At 36.6% G+C, this 26,366-nt stretch overlaps 6 protein-coding genes across 9 annotated transcripts in view; 3 read left to right on the plus strand and 3 right to left on the minus strand.

Annotated features, from left to right (window-relative positions):
- LOC141426800 (alpha-tocopherol transfer protein-like) overlaps positions 1-26,366 on the plus strand; it is a 321,849-nt gene that overhangs the window by 57,664 nt on the left and 237,819 nt on the right. The gene's annotated exons all lie outside the window — the stretch shown is intronic.
- Positions 12,464-14,955, minus strand: LOC141426252 (uncharacterized). Of its 3 annotated transcripts, XM_074085102.1 has the most exons (6): positions 14,887-14,955; positions 14,750-14,785; positions 13,703-13,950; positions 13,299-13,452; positions 12,963-13,053; positions 12,464-12,652 (listed from the first exon to the last, which is right to left on the minus strand). In XM_074085102.1, exons 3-6 carry the CDS (start codon positions 13,898-13,900, stop codon positions 12,613-12,615), a joined length of 483 nt encoding a protein of 160 aa, XP_073941203.1. In that variant the 5' UTR covers positions 13,901-13,950; positions 14,750-14,785; positions 14,887-14,955; the 3' UTR covers positions 12,464-12,612. The 3 variants fall into 3 exon arrangements, with proteins under 3 accessions (XP_073941203.1, XP_073941202.1, XP_073941204.1); XM_074085101.1 differs by lacking the exon at positions 14,887-14,955 and having other exon boundaries at positions 14,750-14,880; XM_074085103.1 differs by lacking the exon at positions 14,887-14,955 and having other exon boundaries at positions 14,691-14,880.
- LOC141426798 (secretion-regulating guanine nucleotide exchange factor-like) lies at positions 16,442-18,126 on the plus strand. Of its 2 annotated transcripts, none has more exons than XM_074085978.1 (3): positions 16,442-16,638; positions 16,717-16,938; positions 17,655-17,740. In XM_074085978.1, exons 1-3 carry the CDS (start codon positions 16,621-16,623, stop codon positions 17,676-17,678), a joined length of 264 nt encoding a protein of 87 aa, XP_073942079.1. In that variant the 5' UTR covers positions 16,442-16,620; the 3' UTR covers positions 17,679-17,740. The 2 variants fall into 2 exon arrangements, with proteins under 2 accessions (XP_073942079.1, XP_073942078.1); XM_074085977.1 differs by having other exon boundaries at positions 16,445-16,638; positions 16,717-17,572; positions 17,655-18,126.
- LOC141426802 (coiled-coil domain-containing protein 43) lies at positions 18,127-21,852 on the minus strand. Its single transcript, XM_074085985.1, has 4 exons — positions 21,667-21,852; positions 21,348-21,569; positions 21,090-21,235; positions 18,127-20,551 (listed from the first exon to the last, which is right to left on the minus strand). The coding sequence occupies exons 1-4, from the start codon at positions 21,829-21,831 to the stop codon at positions 20,479-20,481; spliced, it is 606 nt and encodes a 201-aa protein (XP_073942086.1). The 5' UTR covers positions 21,832-21,852; the 3' UTR covers positions 18,127-20,478.
- On the plus strand, positions 22,169-23,342 carry Prosalpha4 (proteasome alpha4 subunit). Its single transcript, XM_074085984.1, has 3 exons — positions 22,169-22,385; positions 22,540-23,010; positions 23,103-23,342. Exons 1-3 carry the CDS (start codon positions 22,284-22,286, stop codon positions 23,277-23,279), a joined length of 750 nt encoding a protein of 249 aa, XP_073942085.1. The 5' UTR covers positions 22,169-22,283; the 3' UTR covers positions 23,280-23,342.
- LOC141426799 (uncharacterized) lies at positions 23,272-26,038 on the minus strand. The gene is made up of 6 exons (XM_074085980.1): positions 25,451-26,038; positions 25,216-25,366; positions 25,020-25,127; positions 24,852-24,918; positions 23,963-24,242; positions 23,272-23,507 (listed from the first exon to the last, which is right to left on the minus strand). The coding sequence occupies exons 1-6, from the start codon at positions 25,820-25,822 to the stop codon at positions 23,358-23,360; spliced, it is 1,128 nt and encodes a 375-aa protein (XP_073942081.1). The 5' UTR covers positions 25,823-26,038; the 3' UTR covers positions 23,272-23,357.

Below are 26,366 nucleotides of genomic sequence, written 5' to 3' on the forward strand. Positions count from 1 at the left end.
TATTTGTATTTGGCTAAAGCCCTCGCCCTCGCAAATATATTGCCACTCCAGCGTCACTCGCGTCGAGTGTTGTCCTGAAATCGAGCTTCCTTCAGTCGCCGACAAAGGAGAAGCCAAAAAGGAGAGGCCTTTATTAAATTCAGACTTAGATTCGGAATAAGTGGATACCTCGTGATACACTCAAATATATTCTGTATTGAAGAACACTTTATTATATCCATTAGGTACGTACTTAACCACAAAACTCAACATGGCTTCAGGTAATATTAACGTGACCAGACGTCCCGTTTTCAACTGGACTGTCCCTTTTTTTGATTACGAGTCCCGGTGCCCCCAAAATGAAAACCGGGAAGCGAAATTGTCCCGTTTTCAATAATTGCGCGAAAATTCAGTTCTAAAGGCGATGTTGATAACTAAGGTGAGCATAAAAAACGTGCCAAGTTCAGTGTTCATTCTTTACTTAAAAGCATCACCAGCTGTGTTAAAGCAAATTTGTTCCTCTGATAAATGTAACTAAACATTTTGAATATTTTTTTTTTCATTTGTAATATAATAACAGTTAACCTTTTCTAAATAAATGTCTTTTAAAAGTGTTTTTTTTCATTGACTACCTGTTAATTGACCTAAATAAACTAATGTCCCGTTCTGAATCAAAAAATAAATGGTCACGTTAGGTAATATCCAACGTAAAGCAAAATTCTGGCATAAATGGACTCGAAATTCACATCGGCTATAAAAAAATAATTAACAACTTCCATATTTTAAAACATCAATTAAAACTCAATTTTGGTTACGTTACTGGAGCATAAAGTTAAGTAATAAGGCAAGGCTTCTTTGTTGCCAGCTTTACTTTTAAAAAGAAAGTTACAAAAATTGATCAAATTAGCGAAGATCACAAAGGCCAATTATTTCACAAAACAACTTTTGGGTGGGTCTGCCGGGAAGGGATAAGTGCGGTCTTCTACGTAAGGTTCCGTAATACACACTCGCCAAGTTCTGCCCGACTCGACAAAGTTGCGGCTTTTATAACTTGGATATTAAATTGTTATTTAACACGAAGTTCGTGAATTTATTTAGTATGGTCCCGTTCGAAGTATTATAAAAAAAACATCTGCTAAGTTTCAGTGCACAATGTAAGTTTGAAACATTGTTATATTCTTACTCGTACCGTAAGCTTAATAGGAACTTGCTCGTGTAGGTACCTACTTATTTCTTAATAGTTGCTTATTTTAGACATAAATCTGGTAAAATTATGCGCCATGTCGAAGAGGCAGATGTTTATAAAAGTGCTTGAGCAGAGAGGTCGGAGAGCAGGCAACGAGCAGGGTGCAACGAGGCGTTATCCTAGATTTGCAGCGCGCACGCCGCGTGCGCCGAGCCGTGGCGAACGACGCTCACTACACTGAAAAACATAACCCCTCTTCGAGCAGTCGGGTAAAAAAATGCAACGAGACGCCACAATAATTAATTTGAAATTAACTAATTTTTGATATGGTTTGTTCAGATAAGATAAAAAATATTAAAATTCAATAAAATCAAAATACCTACAAGTCAATTTCAAAATGAATGTATACCAAACATCTTAGGTACCTAGGCTGAGATATTTCTCACCCTGTAATCATGAGTGATCGTAGGTACGAGTATTTGTACCTACTAGTTACACAAATTGTAGGACCATACCAAGTGTAATGATAGTAGGTAAGTAAGACGTAGGTAGAGACCACAGTAGGAGTAAGTATAGAGTGGAAAGTTAGGAATGATTTGATTTGCATTTGCATTAGTCTTACTTACTCGTAATTATTCTTTCTTTGTCCAAATGCCACCTTGAAAATACAAACTTCAAGGAGCTCAAGCTAATTTCAATTAAACCAATGAATTCTCGTATCATAATTAAATTCGGCGCCGTGCCTCGAAAATAATAAAACTCATCAAATAAAAAGGTTGCAATTTAGAGTAAGATATTCAATCCGCACAACTTTGAAACGAGTTAGATACGAAAGTTGAATCGGGAGCAAACGCTTCCATTCCACTCCAATAAATAGTCCCTTTAACTGCTTTACAAAATGGACTTTAAATATATTTCAAGGATTTTATGTCGTAAATAATTCAGATAATTTTTTGACGAAGTTCATTTGTTATTTTCGAAATATAAATTTAATCGAAAAAAATAACAGCAACGGCGTTTTAGATGTCGGCGGCCGATCGTAAAATAGGCATATCGTGAAATGTCGCTATTTCATGAATTGACTAAGGACATCCGCCATATCGTTAAAAACTCACTGTTTAACGATTTGCCTAATGACGTTTAGGCAGATCATGAAATTCCTAGGCATATCATGAAACGCCGCCATATTCTGGCACTTCGCCGGCCGCTCGGCTCGTGCGTTGTGTTCACAATGGTTCTGTATCGTTTGCCCGAATTTCATACGCCCGAATGTATCGTTTTCTAGAATTTTCATTTGCCATAAAGTAATTTATTTCTGAAATAGTAATTTCTTCAGAGTTGATATTAAACTAACCTAACGTACTGCATTCTATATCATGACATTAAAAAAAACTAAAAACAGCACGGTTTTATATATTTTATGGCAAACGTTGATATGGCAAGTGAAATTCGGGCAAATTATATTCGGGCAAGTAAAGGTAAACGGTTCACAATTCATACTAACCACTCCTCGCTTCGCTCGTCGTACCTACATTTTTCCTCTTTTCGCCACATCACGATGTGCCCGGTATAGAGCAGGAAAATCGACGAATGCGTTGCTCAAATCGATCTGCCGTATTGTTTCTCAAGCACATCGTGATTAGCCTGGCCAACTTTTAGGCATATCATGAAATGGCGCCATTTCACGATATGCCTAGGAATTTCGTGATCTGGCGGATCTTACGATCGGCCGCCGACATAGACATCTGCATAAGACAACAGGAACAGATTGGTGAAACAAATGATTTTAAGTACCTACTTACATTGTATTTAAAAAACAATTCACCATTACATTAGGTATTGTTACCGCACTAAGTAGTTTTAAAGAAATCGGACCATGAAAGCTGAAATTTTGCATAGAAGGACTCCTTTTATATCGTAGACAAGGAATAAGGACGGCTTTTGCGAAATACCCACGGAATAGGAATTTCTAAGAACGGATTTACATTACGGATTGTAGCTTACGCTAGGTATATAGTTTTATTACATCAAAACAGTACCATGATGAACTTATGAAATTTCATTAAAGCTCATTAAGGATTTTTTATATTCAGCACGCGTTCGGTCTATAGAAATAAAATCAAGCGTGAACTTTGCATTCAGGAGGGTTCCGAATTTACATTTTACGTACTCCTTATTTTAAGTCCGCGGGAAATAATGCAAATCGCCGCTTAAGGAGTGGCAGGGAGGGAGCATTGGAAATCGTAGCTTTACACATATTACAATAAAATCCGCCATTTTACACGCCGACTGCGGAATGGTTCAAAGAAAATAGCCTGGAAAGGTCCAAGATGCTTTTATCGGTTATTTCAGGATTGGTTTATTTCTAAAAGAACAGCGAATGGAATAATCCGGCGAAAAAGTTAAGGTGAGTATCTGCAATACATATGGTAGCTAAGCCGCTGGAGTCAGGCCGTCTACTCTCAAATTCAGCCTGTGAGGCTGAAGGGCCACCAGCTGGCCTGAAATATTCAGTTCGGTCGGTAGGCATGTTTTATTTAAAGCCCTGCGCACTGCGCCCCCACTCAAATATTAACTAACGACCACCGGGACGAGGCGTTACCTTCACTGCCACTATTACTCCCATAGTGCATCTTAAGACGCGACTTACTAACTCGTGCCGCAAAATACACGCGTCATATTTCTAAGAGCGCAAAAGGGTGTTTATTATTCATAGGTTCTTGGATTCACATCCACACACACACACACACACACACACAAATGTACCAACACACCACACACACCACACACACACACACACACAACACACACACAACACACACACACACACACACACACACACACACAATCATCACGCCTGTATTCCCAAATTGGGTAGGCGAGCACACGAAACGTTACCGTTTCGGAGCCACTTTTAGAAATTTTACATTTAAAGTTTATAAAATACTCAATTTATAAATAACTAGCTTTTACCCGTGACTTTGCTCACGTGAATGATTAGATCGCGTAATTGAATGGGGGCTACTTGATAGGCGAAATATCACTTGATGGCGTTAGTATCGTAAGGTTTTTTGACGTTACGGTCTGAAGTCAAAAAAAACCTCACGATAATAACGCCATCTAGTTCGCCTCTCAAGTAGCCCTCATTGAAATCAGATGATAGTTGCGCTCATTCGAATATCCTGAAATGTGGTTGCGGGGTAGCAAAACTTAATGAGGGTCTTCACAGAGGTGTTAGTGATTGGTTAAAAAACTAAATATGAGCCAATCGCAAGCAAACGTCAAGTCAAGTGGACCTCACGATAGGTACTAACGCCATCTAGCGAAATTTCGCCTCTGTGAAAACCCTCATTGAATTCTGCTTACGTCAAGCTAACGTTGAATTTATTTGACACGGTTAAGTTCTTGAAAACATCAAAGTCAAAGTAAATAAAACTAAAATGATCCACTTTAATCTCTCCGCGACTATCCGAGTAGTTGGCTTTTACGAATCCGCTTAAAAAAGATATAAACTGAATGATACACAAAATGACGTATTTTGTGGCTCCCATCTCACTTTTATAGCGCGTGTATAAAACGCCAATGACAGCTTTGTAGCGTCGTAAAACAGAAAACAAATACTTTAACAATATAAAATATAAGTAAATAAGGTCTAGCTTACATTTGTAAATTTTTATAACTTGGTTTAATGAAGTTGATATACAAAACTTATTTAAAGAAAAAAGTTCTGACTGCTTCGACTTACCTACTGAGTTGACAGACTCGTCAACGCTCAACAGAAAGCTGAAATTTAGCGCAGTACAAATCCTTAATAATACCTACTAAATGATCTATCCTTACTTCCTAACTAATATTATAAATGCGAATGTAACTCTGTGTCCATCTGTCTGTTTGCCTACCTCTGCACGCTTAAATAACTGTACCGATTTAGATGAAATTTACCAAGGAGGTAGGTTCAGAGCCTGAGAACGATATGAGTTCGTTTTTATCCCGGAAAATTGTTTAGTTCCTGCGATATACCGATAAACAAAATTTTCGTAGACATAATCGCCGACAACAGCTAGTTTAATAAGAACAGCTTTTAATTAAAATTCCTGCGGAATAAGAACTTCTGTAACAAGCAAGCAAGTAGGTAAGGTAGGTAGGGATAAAATCTCTAAATAATAACCGCTGTGTTTGTTTAGCCATGAAATTTGGCATGGGTGTTTTAATTTAACGTCAATGAAAACCACTATGTAATTTTAGGGAATTCCAACGAGAACTTAACAAAATCCCGGAATTTCAATTCAACTGCTGTATCTAATGATTTACGCGTGCGAAGCCGCGGGTAAACGCTAGTATCTAAATATAATTTGGGCTCTATGGGCTGTAATGGGCTTAGCAAGAACCTCGCAAGAACAGTGGGGTAGTTTTAAAACGAAAATAACCGACATAGGTGATTGAAGCGGAAGCAATGAGAGCGGCCGACGGCGATGGCGCTCCTAAACTCAATCACGCGCATCATTGGGCACCGGCCTGTGACGCAGCCCCCGAGGTAAGCAGGCTCGATAACTAAATGATCAACATTTACACTAGCCGCTGGAACAGAATCCACCAAAGTATTAAGTACTTACTCAAATAATAATGGCTAATACGTTTCGAACTCGAAAAACGTTCATAGATATTCCAAAGATGAAATATTTAATTTTCTCAAACATGACATGAAATATTGACATTATGTTACAAATAATAGGCCGAGAAGTATCGCGCTGCAGGCGCTGCGGCTCGCCTGCCTGCGCGCGGTCACTATAGCGGCCTGCAAAGAGATTTCATACAAATTTCCAATGCGACGTTTTTGTTTCAACGCGAGCTGCGGCACGGCGCGCGCCCGCCGCCAGCACCACCGCCGGTATCCACCGCGCCAGCAGCCAGACAACACGGCGACGAGACTGGGCATTACTATCTACCGTTGTACCCTGAGTTTATCTCTCCGATTTCAACAAAATTTGGAAGGTAGACTCAGCCCTTGGATCCGAGCTGGAAAAACAGGGTCTCCAGATGTGTCCCCAAAATATTGTATGGATGTGTCCGTTTTGTTACACATTTTTCTTAATAATTTTTTAACAAAACGGACACATCCATACAATATTTTGGAGACACATCTGGAGAGGAGGGAGAGGTTTTTCCAGCTCGGAATCATGGACTGAGTCTACCTTCCAAATTTTGTTGAAATCGGAGAGATAAACTCAGGGTACAACGGTAGATAGAAATACCAGACTAGCGTCCCGCCAGCTTCTTTTCTTGTTTTTTTTTTTATTTTATTTCAAGTCTATATTGGAATCCATAATATCTTTTGTCCCAATTTCAAAATCCATAGCAACTTTTGTCATAATGATCTTTTGCCATAATAACATATGCCATAATGTAAATGCCATAATATTTTTGTCCTAATATTGAATTCCTAACGTTTATATGCACTAATTTCAAAATCCATAACAACTTTTGTCATAATGATCTTTTGCCCTAATAACATTAGCCATAATATTTTTTGTCCTAATATTGAGTCGCAATTCTAACCTAACCTACTTTTCTAGCTGCGGTTCGTTTCTGTTGGGGTCGCAGTTCTAAACTAACCTACTTTTTATGCTGCGGTTCGTTTCTGTAGGGGTCGCAGTTCTAACCTAACATACTTTTCTGGCTGCGGTTCGTTTCTGTAGGAATCGTATATCGAACCTAACCTAACTTACTTTTCTGGTACCGGTTCGTCGCTGTTGGGGTTTCAGTTCTAACCTAATTTACTTGTCTGGCTCGCAAGTCGCTGTTTACCAACAAGTGCTCTGTTATGGCATTTAACATTATGGATTTTAATATTATTACTAGTAAGTTTTATGTCTTACTATATTAGTACAAAACATATTAGGGATTTAGAGTATAAGGACATGTGATATTATGGCTTATGATTATTATGGCAAAAGTGTTATGGCATTTGAGTTTAGGACAAACTATATTATGGATTACGAACGAGACCCTCATGTGCGATATCACGTTATGTTAGCACTATACAAGCCTCGGCCGTCTATATCTGCTTCGCCGGCAACCCCCCAACTTCCCGGCATCTACCTACTTACAGTAATGTACTATTGTTTAAAAACATTCTCTCTTTTATAAATTAACCCTTAATAAGGTAGAGGCGATTTTGCGACCAGATGCATTGATTTGGAAATTCAACCTAATTGTTTTAGTAATAAGTTACAATACAATATTCATTGTAATTATTGGAAATACTACTAGCTTTAAAAATATCCTTTGCCAGGTATGTATTCGATAGCTGCTTTTGATTCTGTGGTAGTATGCTCCAATAAATGGGGCCTTATTAAGGGTTAAATAATTACTTATACAAAACTAACTTTATTACAACTAACTAACTAACCTAACTTTAACTTTTTTTATAACTTGATTTTACAACCTCTAAAGTTCACAGATGTTAATCATGATCAGAATACGAGTACCTACCTACTTTTTCTTTTTCTTTTTTTTTACTTTTTTTTATCAGTAGAATAAAGCGTGCAGTTTTCTCACGATTTCGCGGACACTATTACCTACTTAGCTCAAAAACCGCAAATATTTTTATCCAAACTACAAAGTTGGTTACCATGCTCATGCAATGATGATAACTCGTTGCAGACTAATGGCGCTCTCCGGAGCCCTGTTATTGCATTTCGTGACGCGACGTCAGGTTATCCCGTGCTCGGGTCACTGATGAACGTAATTGACATTTAGTGCCGTTTCTCGTAGATTTTGCAGAAATGTGCCCCACGGATGTGGAGCCTGATGTTGCCCGTGTTTAAGAGGAAGCTTGCTTGATTTGATTACAGAATAATCTTCAGGTATGTACGAGTATACTGTGGTACTATTAAATATTTTAAAATGTCATAACCTACGAGCGCCATAATCTACCTAAGTACCTACTAAACTGAATCTGATTTCTTACGACTGAATAAAAGAAAGTGAAATATTAAGAAATTAATCATTGTACTTAAACTATAATAAGTACTTAGTTACTAACCTACCAACATTTCATCGATTCGATGTAGTGTCAAGTCCTGTCAAGTCTAACATTTTGTGGGTACATAACTACCACTTATATTAATTGGAAATCGTACAAACTACTTACTACCTCCATTCTTTTTAGAATTCGCAGGATTTCGAGGTTGGTAAGGTCAGTTAGCGAAATTAAGCTGGATAGTTTAAACGTTGTACGAGTATGCATTATTACGATGGTATATGATGCTATAATAATAATACCCGTGCTCTAGAGCGTTAATTAGTGACATTAACGAACAGAACAACTTTTTATATAGTTTTTTTTTCGCAGTTTATAAATTATTTATTATTAAATATAGAACATATACGAGTAGATATGTTTAGTTAAGGTTTCTTAGGTAAGTTTTCTTTGTCTTCTTATTATTATTATTATTTTATTTTATTTTATCTATATTTAATTAAATTGATTTATTCATAAAAAATAACTTTTTTTATGTACAGTCACCAGCACCAATATCTGACACAACAAGCGTGCATAAATATCAGATACGACTGTATTTCTAGAGCCGGAAGGACGTGTCCGATATTTTTGCACGCTCCGCCGTAGCAGATATTAATGCTGGTGACTGTACTAGGTAAGTAGGTATAGATGAATATTAGGTGATAAAAAATTCACAGTCATCTAGTTTAAGCATTTGTTTGCGATGCCTTCGCTCCTTTGATTATTTATCTATAATTCTAGATAAATACTCAAAGCTTAGCTCAAATTGTAAAATCGGCACACAGAAGTTCACAAAGCTGAACTTATACGTAACAGTAGGTAGGTAGCAAAACGAGTCGTGTCGGCACAAGCGGCTGGCCGTACCTATCGTATTGGCTCAAGTTGTGCTCAGAACTTTGCTAAGTAGGGGCTCGCCTAGGTAGGTATCATAAAATTCACAAAGCAGCTCAGAGGTCGCAAACACGGCTTCCTAGCAAAAATAAAGTGATTCGCGTCTCAACTTTTGCGTAGCATATGGCGATTAAGTTAGAAGTTGTTGAACAAGTCACACGAATTGCACGTATCAACATAATCAATCACTATTACTAAATAATTAAGTAACGACTTACGAGTAGATAAGAAAAGTTTCGTAAATATCTGAGTAGGTATCATCAGCCAAATATGTGGTCTACCACCCTAAAGTTGATAATCGTTTGCATGTCACAAAACAAGAATGCCAATAGACGTGTCTGTCAACTTGAAAGTTCGACTTTAGCGACATATTCATTTGATAGGAATTTGTTTAGAAATTGATAGACCACTTATTTGGCTGATGGTACCTACCTACCTACCTGTTACCTTATATACTTAATACGACAAGACTTAGTGACTGGAGCTTACGAAGTGCCTAATCTTACTAAGGTTAAGGTTAAATCCTTTGAAAATAGTGTCTTTGAAATCAGAGGAATTCTATAAATGTTCTTTGATAACGGACACTGTGAATGTACGGCAAGACAAAGACGTCGGCTCGAAGCCCCCGTTGCAGATGTAAATGAAATGTACATAGACCACCACGGTATCCGTGCCTCTCATCGGGCACGTACATCTATCTACCTTAAAATTTATTGTTACAGCAAATGACTGCGAGCGAAGGCACGGCACGTCGACAATAATTTAATTTTAAAATATCGCTCGCTCAACCAAAGCTGAACGGGGAATATTTCTTGTTTCGCTGTATCGGCTACGTTGCGCGACGGAAATTGGCAATAATTGACAGGTTTTTAGTGTTCCGTACCTCAAAAGGAAAAAACGGAACCATTATAGGATCATTCGTATGTCTGTCTGCAAGTCACACACAGCCAATGTGTTCCGAAACTACTGAACCAATTGAGTTAAAATTTGGTAGTAAAGTTGGTACTTAACCAAAATACAGACGAATTTTTCATCACAACATGCTCGTCATTATGACGGGTGTCGTTGAGTTTCTAGCCGGATTCTTCTCAACAGAGGTTTTTCCGAAATAAATTAAATAAAGCCCAAAATTGGAAATAAATAACCTACGTTCCGGCAATGGGTACCAATCTCAGCGAATGCTGGACACATGGCAGCATGCACCCAGCGCTGATTTTCAGACCGGCCCCTTTAGCGGAGGCTAGTTGTAACATTATTATGCTACAAAATCATTATTTGAAGACGTATAGTAATAAAAAAATATTAAAATAACAAATAACAAACGAAAATAATTAACTACAAATAAAAAAACAAGCATGGTCTGACTGATTATAGTTCAAAGTGTGATAGCGTGTGGGTATGTGTGTGTGTGTGAGCGTGTGCGTGCGTGCGAGTGTCGTGTTGCGTGTTGTGTGTGTGAGAATGTGAGATGTGAGTCCTTGTGAGTACATTAGTGTGTGCTTGTATGGGTTCATGAATTTGTGAATGACAGTGTCGGGTGACCTAAATTTGCTTCTGTTGTTTTTGATAGTATGATTTTACTGTTTCTTTAAATTTGAGCAAAGGCATAGGCTCCCGCATCGGTGGAGGTAAATCATTCCAGATCTTGGATATTGGTTTGCAAGTAGCTGGATAATTGTGTGCCGCGAATGCATGAGATTTTGTGAAGGGATGGACATGCGGGCTTCGTCTGTGGTGTCCTAGGTCTATGTACTCGTATCTTTCGGTTACGCTGTATAATCTTCATTTGTTGTTACTTTGTGTTGTTATGCTATGAAATTATTCGGAATAAATAAATAAATTACCTACCTCCAATTACTTAGCTAGGTATTAACTTATCATCCCTTGATCCCCGTACGTAAAAGTCAGCAAAGTTAAAGTTGTGTCAAATGGCAGAGACAAAAGCAAACTTTGCAGACGAGGGGGTGATTAATCACTCAGCAGCGTATATGTTTCTTACAGTCGCATAAGATTTATTACATACAGGGTAAGCCCGAAGGGTTCAGACATGGTTCAGGCGACATAGGTGACCTTTGACTAGCAATTTTGAGATAAATAAGCAAGTAGGTTTATTTACTATTAAATTCTTACAGCCACTTTTCCAGGACGCGCCCCCTTTGGTTTAAAAAACATGCTCTATAGACTAGACTAAATGACTGTTTCACCACCCAATGATTAATTTTATTTGACGGATAAATAAGATGCCGTCTCCGTCTATTCACTATTCGAACAAAATAAACAGCAGGGCTACTACGAAACTCGAAACTCGAAGTTCGTGTCGTGCGGTCCCTCTGACACTTATACTATTTAATACGAGAGCGAGAGGGACGGTACGATACGAACTTCCGAGTTTCGAGTTTCGTAGTAGCCCTGCAGACGGCATCACATTAAAGCAGGGTTTTCACCAGAGATGTGCGAGGATGTGTTACGAGGAATATGCTTTTCTTCAACCAATAGAAACGCTTCATTTAAGTAGACATGAAATATATGGTTATGAAAAAGTACCACATAAAATAATCCCATTTGATAACCAAGTTAGCTAGGAAGAAAAGTGTATTCGTCGTAGAAAACCAAATTTTCTATGAGGAAAAAAATAATCCCGTTTGATAAACAACTTAGCTAGAAGGAATTATTTTTCCTAGTACAATACCAGTTATCAAACTTGTTTATCTACGAGGAACAAGGGGATTCCCCCAATGGGTTGGCGAGTCCTGGATAGACATAAGGGAAATGATATAGAGCCTTGTCACTCTGTGGCGTACATTGAAGGTAGGCAGCGCTAATACTGGTTACCATTTTATTACCCGGAAATCGACCCATTGCAGGCCAATATTGTAACTATGTACAGTCAAGGAAAATGAATCACGTACCCGGGGTGGAACCTTTGTTCTACTAATGTCATGTTGACATCCCATCATCTGCCAAAGAAATCATAGCAAAATTGGTTATGAGAAGGTTCCACCCTGGTATGAGATTCATTTTACTCAACTGTACAACATGCAAGCCAAATGAGGCAAAACACCCACTAGTTTATGCTTATATTCCAAACTCCAGCAGAAATAAAACTGATTCTTTGTATGTCAAACCACATTGTATATTAATACAAGCTCTTACTGCTATTGGCAACAAATTACAAAATCTTACTTATTGGTGTTGCCTGACCTTATTTTTCTATAATATTTATTATTTGGCTAAATATGTTTGTGATAAAACATGCATAAATGGGTACAAATAAGTCAATTTCCTAATTAAATTCACCACCATGCCACCAATATGGTGATTAAATTCAGCCATGACTGGTGGATTAATGAAAGGTAAAGTTTCACTGCAAACAAACCAAAAAGTTCAGTCTAGACCTTTTAACTTATAAAATAAAATGACCATCTCTTAGTCAAAATTCATAACATAAATCATCCCTTATAAATAAAAACACAAGTAAAAGCAGTTTGATTTTCATTATTGCTCAGGAATCTTGGTTGATTTTTCAAGCAATTCATTTCTTTCTAGCTAACTCTTCTAATGCACTGGCTATCCTGTAAAGTAAAAATAAATATTTATTAGCCAATATCGAATGCTTTCATATGCAGTAACCTTGACACTATGGGCAGGTAAACACACAGCTGTTTATAACAGCTGGTTTAAAATTAATATCATGTACCATTTATCAACTTGAATACTTAAGACCTTTTAACTTTTCATATGCTTAGAACATATAAAATTGCTGATATTTGAGACAAACATGACTATAATGTCTTATTCCTTCTGCATTGAAAAGGTGCAAAAACACAGCATTGTTTGTTATGCTAGCATAACCTTAGATAGATATTTTTTTTTCATTCTCACCTAGAAAGAACCTCTATTTTTTGGATTTTATAATCTCTCTCCACTTCCAATTTGTCTCTTTCTATCCGAAGAATTTCTTCATCAAATGATGCTGCAATGATAAAATAGTTTTAAAATATATTTCATGTTTCTTATATGGCAAGTGTCCCAAATAGCAATAATAATAGATATACTTATATAGATATTAAAAACCCAAGACTTTAGAACAAACATCCATATTTTCAAAAATAATATCTGCACCTTTAGCTCCATAATCAGGTTATCTAACTATACATGTCTATCTGACTATCTGAAATTTGTGTATTATATATAGCATTATTATAAGGAGTGAATTACCAAATCGTTTCTTTGGAGGCATGTAGTCACCATCACTGTTCTGTGGATCAGAACACTGAGAGGCATCATTGCCAGGCCCTACGCTGGTATCACAAAGAGACTGTTGCTGTTTTAAAGCCCGCTTTTTGGTATTAGACTTCAGGTCTCTCCAAGTCTGCAAAAGTAAGTAATATTTAAAGTCAAATTATTTATTGTAGGTATGTCACATTATATTTCATATAGGTGGAACTATTTTGTATACATGTGACGCCCTGCAAGGCCATAGCAACATAAGAGGGCCAATTAATTAATTTAGAACTATTTGTAAAAACAATGTAAACCAATTAATCAAATACTTTGTAAGTATTACTTACACATATCTATTAATTTAAGGACTCAAGCTGATTATTTTGTTATAATTTTACCTGTTTCCATTTTTCGGTTGACTTGACAGCACCTCCCATTGAGTTGAGCATTGTGGTAAGGTCACGCCATTGTGCCTCAATATCCTCTCTCTCCAGCCCTGAGCTCATCATTCCCTTGGCCACATCAGAGTGTTCTTGCATGTAGTCCATCAGGGCTGATACTTGCGCTGTGGTAGCATGTCGCTTAGTGGTATCCATTTTTACTAGTAATCAAAGATGCGTTGATTGCTGATTCTCAAATAACCTGACTGCAACGTTAAGAGTTATGGCTTGATGAGGTCATTCACTTGTCAGTGTTCAAACTTTAGGTATGTACCTTATTGTCTTCCAACACAACATTAAATAAAATTACGGCTCAGGCTTGTTCTGTCTGTTTCCTAAAATGTCTGCTTCTCAAAATGGCCCTTCCACCAAATGTTTTTTCCTATAATGTCTGTTATTTGTTTCCTATGATGGCTCATTCCTAAAATGTTTTTCTTATTATGTGCCCTTCTAAAAATGGCCTGATTATTTGTGTTCTACAAACCCGTTTCCTAAAATGTCTGCTTCTCTATACCATATAAATGATATAAATTGTATACCTAATGTCATGAATTAATGGGTTTGATTTAATTAAAAGTTTATATTCTTCTTTTTTAGAGCATTAATAATAATAATTAATATTTTGAAGTCAGTTAAAATTGTTACAATTATTTAGGTGTAGCAGATGAAAGTTGTTGGAAATTGATGCTCGGAATACTATTTATATGAGAAGCGGACAAGAAAGCAGTCATATTAGAAAACTGTTAATACTGGAACCAGACATCTTAGGAAACACAAATATGAGAAGCAGACTTTACAGAAAACAGACAAATATGAGAAATAGACATTTAAGGAAACAGACAATATAAGAAGTTGACATCACAGGAAACTGACAATGTGGAAAGAAGGCCATTTTGAGAAGCAGACATTTTAGGAAACAGACAGAACGAGCCTGAGCCAAAATTACATCTTTAATGCACTTTTCTGTTTTTCTGTCCCTCAAGTGATTCTTCTTACTTAACTTACTCAAATTACTTCAAGTGACGTTGATCGAGTCCAGTCCTGTATTGGAAGATTAGGATTTAGGTGTATTCATCTGGTAATGATTATTGCCATTATTGTAATATAACATTGTTTGCGACGCCATACAACATCTCACCTACCTCCTCTCCGTACGTTATTGACGACGACGACATTTGTATGTAACTTTTTTATTTTACCATGTAAAACCACAGATAAGAAATGTTTGGGGATGCTGCCAGCATGTTCCACCACTCATAAAAAACGCTGTAAATAAATTATTCTACAAAAATTTAATCAAGTGCGAGTCAAATTCTCACCAGAAGAGTTCCATAATTTGTTTTTAGGCATCCGTTCTGTTCCTTAACTCTTTATAAGGCAGAAACGATTTAGCGACCACATGCATTGATTTTGAAATTCTACATTAATCTTTTAGTTATAAGTTACAATATTCATTGTAATTATTGAAAATACCACTAGCTTTAAAAACATCCTTTGCTTGGTATGTATTCGATAGCTGCTTTTGATTCTGTGATAGTATGTTCCAATAAATAGGGCCTTATAAAGGGTTAAAGGGAGTCCGTTTTTTTTTAATTATTCGACTGGATAGCAAACGAGCAAGTGGGCCTCCTGATGGTATGAGATCACCACCGCCCATAAACATCTTTAACACCAGGCGTATTGCAGATGCGTTGCCAACCTAGAGGCCTAAGATGGGATACCTCAAGTGCCAGTAATTTCACCGGCTGTCTTACTCTCCACGCCGAAACACAACAATGCAAGCACTCGCTGCTTCACGGCAGGATTAGCGAGCCAGATGGTGGTAGCAATCCGGGCGGACCTTGCACAAGGTCCTACCACCTGCAAAATACACCTGCTTTCTCTGAAATAATTATTATTCTAAAGTATTAACCCTTTGAACGCCACGGTCAGCAAAACGCAACAGCAGAAAATCGTGCCGTTTGTGGCGTTTGTTGGCATTTTGTGGCGCCTATAGAACGATTTTCAGTTTTTTTTTTGTCGTCTGTGGCCGACCGTGGCGTCCAATAGGGTAAAGAACTGGCTTGACATTGCGTCAGAACGCGAGTATTGGAGGTCAAGAAGGGAGGCCATTGCCCATCATATTTTGATTGAACTACTAATGGGCATGATAGCACAGGATAATACGATTCATACGTAGTATCTCTTAGTAGTCTGTGCTACGATTTTCACGGACACTTAAGAGCATTTTCACATTATCCGATCCGATATCGGTATCGGATGACGATGGACGACATCCGATAGCCGACACCATGTGCTGCTTTCACATATTTCCGACAAAATCGTTCCGATACGGCCGGCTCAAAATAGCCGCCACGCATCGGGCTCTGCGCACACAGAGACAACTTAGATACACGCATAGCACACATAGAAACTTTATCGTCCGACAGCCCACGGGCGTCCGTGGTGCCGTGAACGTATCGGTGTTGGCTCCGATATCCGATATCGGGCCGGACAATGTAAAAGATAGGTACATATTTCATACATTTTACTTGCTCCGATATCGTATCGTCGTTCGATACCGATATCGAATTGGATAATGTGAAAACGCTTTAACCGTGAACTATCAAATAAACCCACTCTCTGATTCAGCATATAATTTGTTCCTGTATGCGGCCAGCAGTTACGGAACTCTAAAATGGACGACACGACAATGTTTACATTGACACTGACGTGACGTCTGACAGTGTAGCTAGGTACCTATTAGTCAGGTTATTTTATTTTATTTCTGCCGTAAATTCCAATTTATGTATTAAATTGAAACAAAGTTTAATTTCGTACAGGCATAGTAAACAGACTGTACATATAAACCAGTCCTAAATTTAGGTCCATTAACCATGTCTGTATGGTCATGGGTGAGCATTTTTCTTCCCTAAATTAACATAGAACTTAAAAGTTAACCCGCTTTCATTATTAAATAAATTATCTTCCAGGGTGCTAACTCCCACGGTCAATTGAGTTTAGGTGTCGTCAATGAGCAGGTGAAGAGCCCTTCCAAGATAGTATTCGATTTCTGTAACTGCGATGGTGTCAAACAAATTGCTTGCGGAGGTGGTCATACCCTACTACTCGATCGAGAAGGAAAACTGTTTTCTTGTGGATGGAATGTAAAACTGCAGCTAGGAACAGAGAAGGAATCGCATACATTTGAAAGGGTATGGAAATTAAGTGGTATAAAATTTACCAATATTGCCTGCGGCTGGGACTTCAGCTGTGCTGTGAGTGATGATCACTTTCTGCTCGTCTGGGGATCCAACAGCAATGGACAACTTGGTCTCCCAAAAGAACATTTTAATGAAGTTGTAAAACCAATGAAGCTACAAGTCAATGCATGTGCGGTTTCTATGGGATTAAGGCACACAGCCATAGTTAATTCCTTAGGAGAAGTTTGGGTCACAGGTTGTGGAAGGCATGGTCAGCTGGGCATGGGGGAGGAAATCATCAACTCTGATCGATTTCAAAAAGTTAATAAAGTTGGGAAAATTACTCACATTGCTTGTGGTCAAAATCATACTGTGGCTTGGTGCACAGATGAGAAGGCGTTATATGTTTGGGGAGACAACAAGCATGGACAGCTGCTCCTTAGTAATGAAAAGTACAAGAAAATATATACCCCACAGAAAATTGATATTGATGTGAAACAAGGTATTAAAAAGCTACTGAGTGGTTGGACTAATGTATTACTGTGGTTAGAGAATGGGAGTCTGCTGTGCTGGGGAAGAAATAATTATGGTCAGCTTGGTACGGAGCAACCTTTTGTGGGAAAAATTATAAAGATAAACTTGCCAGGTCTGTTATTGTCCTTCAGAAACTTTCTTTTAAGTAATGTGTAATTTTTCTTGCATAAGTAAACATTTTATTCATGTTTTAGATGGTAGAGTTGTTCAAGATATAGCACTGGGATCAGAACACACCATTTGTTTGGCTACTGACAATACCTTGTGGGCTTGGGGCTGGAATGAGCATGCCAATACTGGAACAGATGCTGGAGAGCATGTACTTCAGCCGTGTCAGGTTCTTTTGGACTTGAACATCCATGAAAAAATTACCCAAATATATGCTGGTGGAGCACACAATTTCATTTTCATTGAAAATACTCAAAATGTAGATGAGCATCCAAAGGAATTATAACAAAGAAATATACATGCATAGTTCATACTAGACTTCTAGTCAACAATGATTTTGATAGAATCAATTTAACCAGTGGTGCTAAACAACTATAAGTCTTATATCAGAAATTATGTCCAGACCACAACTATACTAGAAATGACTTGAAGTAGGAGGTTTTATCATATAGTTGTATGAAAGGAACAATTGTGTATTAATAAAATGTTATTTACAAATCTTTTTTTTATTACAAAATATTACATGTTTTCATAATATGTCTGTAATAAAATAAATAACAACTATTTTGAGTAAGTAACAAAAGCACTACACTGCATCTATTTTTGCTATTTTAATACAAAGGCATTAAATACTGCAAATTACATAATATGGTCTTGTCTATCTTAAAACAGTATCATACTAACTCCACACATTGAAAAAGAAACTGAGACATTTACCTAGTAGCAAGACAAAACAAGGTGATGAAATAATACAAAAACAAGTTAAAATTATAGTAAAATCAAAAATTATTTCACACAAAACACGAGTTTTTAGCAAAAATATATGGTTTTCAGAAATTTTAAGGGTTCCTGAGGAACCCTGACAATTTCGCCATGTCCGTCAGCCGCTTGATTTGAGACTGTTAATGTTAAAATTCTGTAAGTTAACCATTGACCACAACAACAGTTATAAAAATGAATTATTGACAGTTTTATGATCCTAAATTCCTTTTGTTAAATAATAGTAGGTAACACTACATTTTTTTGGGTTTGGTAATGAAGGCCTTACTTGCATTTAGCCTAGGCATTCAAAACGTCTCAGTAGTACACTGACCAAGTAGGCAGAATGACTCAATTGTGTAAGGTCTTGATTGTATTAAATAAATTTACAAGACCAGACCAGACCATTTACCTACTAAAACATTATGACATTAAGTTGTTTTACAGCAAAGTCATTCTGTCTACTATGGCTTATAGCAATGAGGGTGTTTTACAGACCAAGACATTTTGCTACATGGACAATAATACAACTAAGGTACTCTGCTCGCCAAGGCTAAATGCAAGTAGGGCCTTCAGTAGCGAACCCCATTTTTTTTATTACCAACCTTTCCTGTTACAGCTGATCCAAAATGCTTCAAACAAAAAAAAAATACAACAAAATGTGGATATAATAAATAATTATTAGGTATATTAATAAGTATCCTAAACATTATTGTGCAACCATTATTCAGAAAGAATAGCATGCATTTTTTCACTTCTTATTATTATTATTATTTTTAGTTTTTCATTGTTTAATAATTATTTCTGTGATAAAGAACTCGCAGAAATGATGCATGAACATTCTGCTACTTAGCAGGCAAACTCATCTATAGGTTTTACAGAGTTTTTAGCAAGAAGTACAGTCCAAATAATAATATCTTAATGTTTGTCTAATCAACAATACCAAAACCTGGGATTATTAATTAAAATGTCATGAATAATGTCTGTTATTATTATTACTTTAAATTGTAAAATATCTTGGGTTTAATCTATGAAATGGCTAACACCACTTTCAAAGGTATTTTACTGTAACATTGTATTTGCATGAGTTAGCCATTAGTAGATTACAATCAATCAAACCAAATTTAACAAAAAAGGCTTAATTTTGACAGTGCAATGCTACTATCTTTGATAGTCCTTTAAGCAAGTTTTATAATCCTCTTGAACTTGTACCCAGATACTCAGAGACATCAATTAATATACATAAACAGATAACAGGGATAATTTGATACTAATACAGGATTAAATATTACTTAACAACTCTGAGTGTAGCTGTTGGAAACTTATTAGTATTAACAATTGCCATAACTAGGGCCCGGAATTTTGCGTGCGGCTATTAACAGATCGATGTTATCGACAAATCAACAGTTTTTTATTCATGTTTCTATTAAATAAAACCTGATGATACGTACAGTCAAACAAATTGAAGACCCAGGCAGGGTGGAACCTTTGTGTTACTAATGTCATGTTGAGATCTCATGCTTTTGTCAAGGAAATCATAGTGAAATTGATTATTAAAAGGTTCCGCCCTGGGTCATGATTCAATTTGTTTGACTGTACTTTTTTCAGCGGCATAATTGATGAAAAAAATTCGAAATATCGGAAAGTTTAATCTGTTTAAATTGCCTTATTGAAATCACTATAACTACGAACACATATTAGATATATATATAAAGAGTTGATAACCTAAGTAGGTATTTGCTTGTAAGTGGTATTTTATTTATAGATAAATTAACCGCATTGATAATAGTTGGATACTACCGATAATATCGATGGAAAGCGGTGCTCTCTCCCTACAATTTGTCAATAGCCGCACACAAAATTCTGGGCCTTATCCATAACATATACCCATATGCTAGAATTGAAGAATGCAAATTAAAATTAAAATTTTAAAATTCAAACAATACTTAGTAGATATATTGTCACATCAGCCTATTGTAATGACATTCAGATTTAATCCCAGATTTTTTTATTCCTAGAACATTATAATCTTTAATACTAGACAATATGGAGCAGAACCATTGCTCACCAGGTACTTAAGTGTGAAGGTTGCTACCTCTTTCTTTCACCCTTCTGTGTCTTACGCTTTTCTTTTTTGTCTTCTTTCAATTGCTTTTGTTTTTCTCTGAAAAAGAAAACATTGTGTCAACAGAATAAAATTACGAAAGTGTAATATTTAGTCAAATCTGTTATTACTAGAATCATACAGATAACATTTTTATTTAAGCACCACACCATGTGGCACGGTAATGTTAAAATAAGTAAGGAAAAAAATAAATATTTAAGACGAAGTTGTCCAACTTTGGCCTTGTATCATAGTTTATAATATTTGGGGCATCAACAGCAATAGGTACAGCACATTATAATAGGACTCTGGTACTAAACAGAAAGCCAAAAACAGATGAAATTCAGAAAAACAGAATGTGTATGATATAGTAAGAGTTAAAAGCTTCTGGATATTATAAGAAACTTTATAGTACAGTCACAAGCATCAATATCAGACACAGCAAAACATGTATAATATCTGATACAACTCTATTTCTAGGGCCAGTATGATGTGTCACACATTTTTGCAAACTACACTGTGGCAGATATAATGCAGGTGACTGTACTCATTATAACTACATAATTGTTTCTAAGACAAAGAAGTGTCGTAAATTTACCTATCTTCTTTATCTTTTTCTTTCTTGCGCTGAGCGTCTTGGCGCGCCTGCTCACGACGTTCGCGAGCTGCGGCAGCCACATCTAGAGCATTGGTATTCTTTACTAGGTCTGAACTCTCAGGCTCTTCCACATTTTCTTGATCAGCCTGAAAAAAAAATCACACGCTCATTGGCAATGGCGCTGCATACATGTATAATAATTTTATAAAATTGATTTTCATTGCTCACAGTGGAACAAACCGTAATAATATAAGATACCTCATTGTCCGATAGCTGGCTGTATTGAGAAAGAATAGCTTCACGGATTTTCTTCTCCTCGTCTGTGTATTCTCGCCGCGTGGTAGTTGCCAGTGACTGAGATTCTAATATTTTTGTTAACTGAATATCGACGTCTGCTGCACCTTTGGGAACTTCTTCTAATGGTCGACTTGATTCCCATTTTTCTAGTATCTCTGTTACGTGAGTGGATATATCGCGTTCCTGTAGAATCAGTGTAGATCATTTTACATTCAATTGAGATGTAAGATTATTGAATTAGCCGAAATAACCCTTGATAAGTTAGAACACCATGACTTACCACAAATTCGGACAAAAGACCCTCTAGGGCATCTCTTTTATCGTCAATGCTATCTTCGCTTTCTAGTATGCCTGATATGTAAGACCCAAAGACCCCTTCATCGGTTTTAAGGGATTTTAATTTATCGTTAAGCCACGGCTCAAAGTCACACACCGCTGCCGCCATATTGTCTAAATGTCAACACTGATTGACTTGACAGGTTGCCCTGGGTAGCAGGGTTGCCGACAGTCCGAACAGAACACTTTTTTTCTAACGGTTTGTGACCGTTTATAATTAGCACTTAAACAGTTCCTGTGAAATGAAAATTGCTAAAAACTCGTTCAAAATGCTTTCTTCCTGACTAATAAGAAAATAAATAAACATAACAATCTTGTTCAAATTACAAATAAAGTGTTTGCCACTTGAAATTATTAAAATTCAATTAATATATAAGCTGTTTTATTTAAAAAAAAAACTTGCGATACACGAGTCTTGCTACAAATAAAATTCAGAACGCCTATTCTACCTACTGTCAAATTAGTCAAGAAAGCTTGCGTTTGCTTCGAATTTCTCGTTGTCATCCTTGGCTACACAGCGGTTTTGTTATTAAGAGCAACGGTCCATAATAAGTACTTATAATGTCGGCAAGATACGATAGAGCCATTACTGTATTTTCGCCGGACGGTCATCTACTACAAGTCGAATATGCGCAGGAAGCTGTTCGTAAGGGTTCTACTGCTGTAAGTTAACTTGATTTTGTTCTTCATATTATGTTGCACTTTGGTCTTATTATCGGTATATACCAGTAAATTAGTGTGCAACGGTGTCTATTGAACTCTTGTATTTATTTATTAGTTGAACTTAATTGTGAAAACTAACCTTAACTATTTTTAGGTTGGTGTTAGAGGTGCTGAAGTAGTAGTTCTGGGTGTCGAAAAGAAGTCTGTTGCAAAACTTCAGGAGGAAAGAACCGTGAGGAAAATCTGCCTTCTTGATGACCATGTGGTGATGGCATTTGCTGGTTTAACTGCTGATGCTCGCATTCTGATTAACCGAGCACAAATTGAATGCCAATCTCATAAACTTACAGTTGAAGATCCAGTGACCTTAGAGTACATTACAAGGTACATTGCTGGCCTTAAACAAAAGTACACTCAGAGCAATGGCCGACGACCTTTTGGAATATCATGCCTGATTGGAGGTTTTGACTATGATGGCAAACCTCATTTGTTTCAAACTGAGCCATCTGGTATTTATTATGAGTGGAAGGCTAATGCAACAGGGAGATCAGCCAAGACAGTCAGAGAATTTTTAGAGAAAAACTACAACAATGATGAAGTGGCCAATGAGAAAGGAGCAGTGAAGGTATTTTTTTTATATTTTTATTCTGTCATATTTTTTTTTAGGAACAAAACTTGGCTGTTAATGAATGAAAAACAATGATCATCTACTTTCAGCTTGCTATTCGTGCACTGCTGGAAGTGGTTCAGTCTGGACAGAAAAATCTGGAGATTGCTGTAATGAGACGTGGTCAGCCAATGCAGATGCTGGATGCAGACACAATCAACTCTTATGTGACAGTCATTGAGAAAGAAAAGGAAGAGGAGGCAGAAAAGAAGAAACAGAAGAAGTAATAGAGAAAAGTGTATTTTTCTTACTTTATTATAATGGTTTAAGCAATATACTTGAAAAAATAAGTTGTATTATCTTATTTAAGAATTAAGTAAATCTATAGTTCTTGAGATCTGGGAGTAGAGTTCCTTCATGTCTGAATTGTCATGGCTGGAGCTCTTGTTGCTTATGATGTCATTAAACATTTGATCCCACTCACCATTATAATGATCAGAGTCATCATTATCCTTCTGAAAGTGTAGATCAGTATTAGACCGTTTTACTAAATAGGTACTTGGTAAAGCAGTAGTTAAGCTCTTGCATTTATTTTTTTATTGGCATAGATTTTTTACTCCTTTCTGTTTGTGATATAACTTTCTCAAAAAGTTGACCATTTTCAGTTGTCCACTTAAAAATAAAAATATATATTTCCTGATGCTATTTCAACACAAAAAACAAGTAATATAGTGTTTAAATATATACAAAACCTTAACCAATAGAAAGTTTCAATGTAGTCAATGTATTTTTTCCTCGCAAGATTTTGTGACGTTTTCCAGATGTCAAGAAATTTTGGATGTTTTATGCAGTTTATGCTTTATGATCTCGTCCTTAGTGTTAATAATTTCTTGTCAACATTGTTTGTTGTGACAGGACAACTTTTTGAGAAATACTCATAATTCAATACATCTCTAAAGTAAGGACTTACCTCTGCCATAGATACATCATCTATGTGATCATTGCTTATAGATGGTAGAACACAGTTTAAAGAATGTAAGTCATTTGCCTTATCCTTTTTAGTTGTTACACCTTGATCATTATCATTGTCAATATTAAATTCTGCCAATAACTCCACACCAGAGTTTACTCCAGATGGCTCCTGGTCATCCAGGTCAGGCATGGATAAGAATTGGTTTGGGAAATGATCATTATTTTGCTGGCAAGGTTCATCATGAAATACTATTAACCTTTCTTCTTGGCTAGATTCTCTGAAATTAAAGGTACAGTAATAAGCAATTTGAATATTAAGGAGAAAGGGACATCAGAAGTTAGGCTATAGATGATTATTAGTGCTGTACAAGTGACAGCAACTTAACACCAACCACCTATGTTGTGAGTTGTTGCTGCCACCAGGCTGGCCTAGTGGTTAGTACAGCCATGTCAAACAAGCTGCCTGCTGAGTATTTTCCTGTGACCCAAATTAATTATTTCAAAAGACAGCTTCAACACCAAAGATTTTTTATAATGTCCTTTTTAAGTGAAATCATAGTAGGAAATTAATGAATCTACTAGTCCTATCCACTATAGTACTTTTTTCATTACGATTTTTATTAATTTACCTTTTGAGATTAAGTTTTGCGGCCCACTAGTCTACGGGCTTCAAGCTTTTTGCCCACCAGTTTCACATACATGGTTTTGTAGCTTTTCTACCCCTATTGTAAAGTACAATGCATGCATACTACAGTTTACGAGAAGCTATGGTGTCCATTGAGTAGGCAGAAGGGCAGGCATCACTAGTGCAGGTGGTGCGCTGCTGCAGCTCAAATGACAGACCTACCCTGGAATCGACTCAATGCACGCCAATGATGAGAACATACCGGTAATGGTGATTGTTTTCTGAAGCAATGGGACATGCATTTTCATTTGCTGGTGTAACTTCATCAGCTATAGAAAAAAGGGATTGATTGAGGATATTGAAGGAAACGAAATACAGGAAAACAGTAGTATCAAGGGAGTAATGATATGGTAATAATGGACGGAAAGACCTGGTGGAGGGGGATCTTTTTCAGTCAATTCATTCTTCGGGATAAGCCAGTCAAACTCAATGTTTTCCTCTCCTTCACCAGCATCAGCATAATCATCTGGAGATTCTTCTAAAATCAAGATTGTTACCAGTTGGTAAGTAGCCGTAATAATTTAAAGTAAGTAAATAAACATATTTTAGTTTCACCCCTTTCTTACCATTACAGCCAAAGTTTAAGTTGCTTAGCTGGGTTGGTGAATGTTGTATAAATAAATCTTGAGCAGCTTTTTTTAAAGCCAAACGTAAGGCTCGACGAGCCTTTTGTAAGGGTGTTAAAATAAGTGTTTGTTCTGGATTACCAAACAAGCTCTGAAAAATACACAAAAAGGCAAATCATCAGGATACTTTAATTAGGCGACTATTTTAATTTTAAGTGAATATCTTGGCAAGTACCTTAGGTTTAAAACTTTTCTTCATAGTCAATGCTTTTCTTGTTATTTTATTTAACATCTCTGGCCTTCCGATTTGAAAGTAATCATGCACATATTCATGCATGTATGGGTTGCTCGAGTTACATAGAGGATCTTGAAGATGGGAAGTTACTTTTCTAAATCCATATAAATTCAACTGTCTAACAAAACTTGAAATGTTTGTTGTTTTAAAAACTGAATGGTCACACTGCAGATAATTATGCAGTACTCGATAATTTAATAAAATTGTTCGTCCTGTACCTCCCCATAAAATAGCATCCGTATGCAAATTCAGCAGATACCAAAGTTTCTGAGGAAACCGCATTTGGAAAATTGCATTTTTATCATCCTGCATTGTAATGTTTTGGATTAACTAACTAACAATCACTATTTTTTTTTCATTCAATGTACATTTGTCTCACTAACTTAGAAATGGTAGGGTAATAGTAAATTAAACATTTGCGCCATTTTTATATCATAGATAAAGAGAAATAAACCAAAGCATTGAGCAACGGAAACGGAATACACAGAGACAAGTAGTTCATACAGACACTAGAAAGTGCACGCTCTAATGTTGGTTTGAAGACATAAAAAATTACCTTGAATTACTTCACATGTCCTGCATCTCTTTCCTTTAGGGTGTGCATGAATTCGGATTACCCCTCGAAATTTATTGGTGTATTCTCATTTCACTGAATTTAAGATTTTCCTTCATGCTGTGCGTGTTGGTTTAGCTGATTTTGATTCCAGAAATGACATATAAGATTTTGTCAGTGAGTGTAAGGGTATTTCGATCGGTGATTACACGAAAAGCCTGACCAGAAATATATGACTATTCGCCATGTTGCGGAATTTCATTGGAACTAATTTCTTACACTGGCAATAATTATAATGATTGT

The sequence above is a fragment of the Choristoneura fumiferana genome, chromosome 3 (genome assembly GCF_025370935.1).
Source record: "Choristoneura fumiferana chromosome 3, NRCan_CFum_1, whole genome shotgun sequence".
NCBI lineage: Eukaryota > Metazoa > Arthropoda > Insecta > Lepidoptera > Tortricidae > Choristoneura > Choristoneura fumiferana.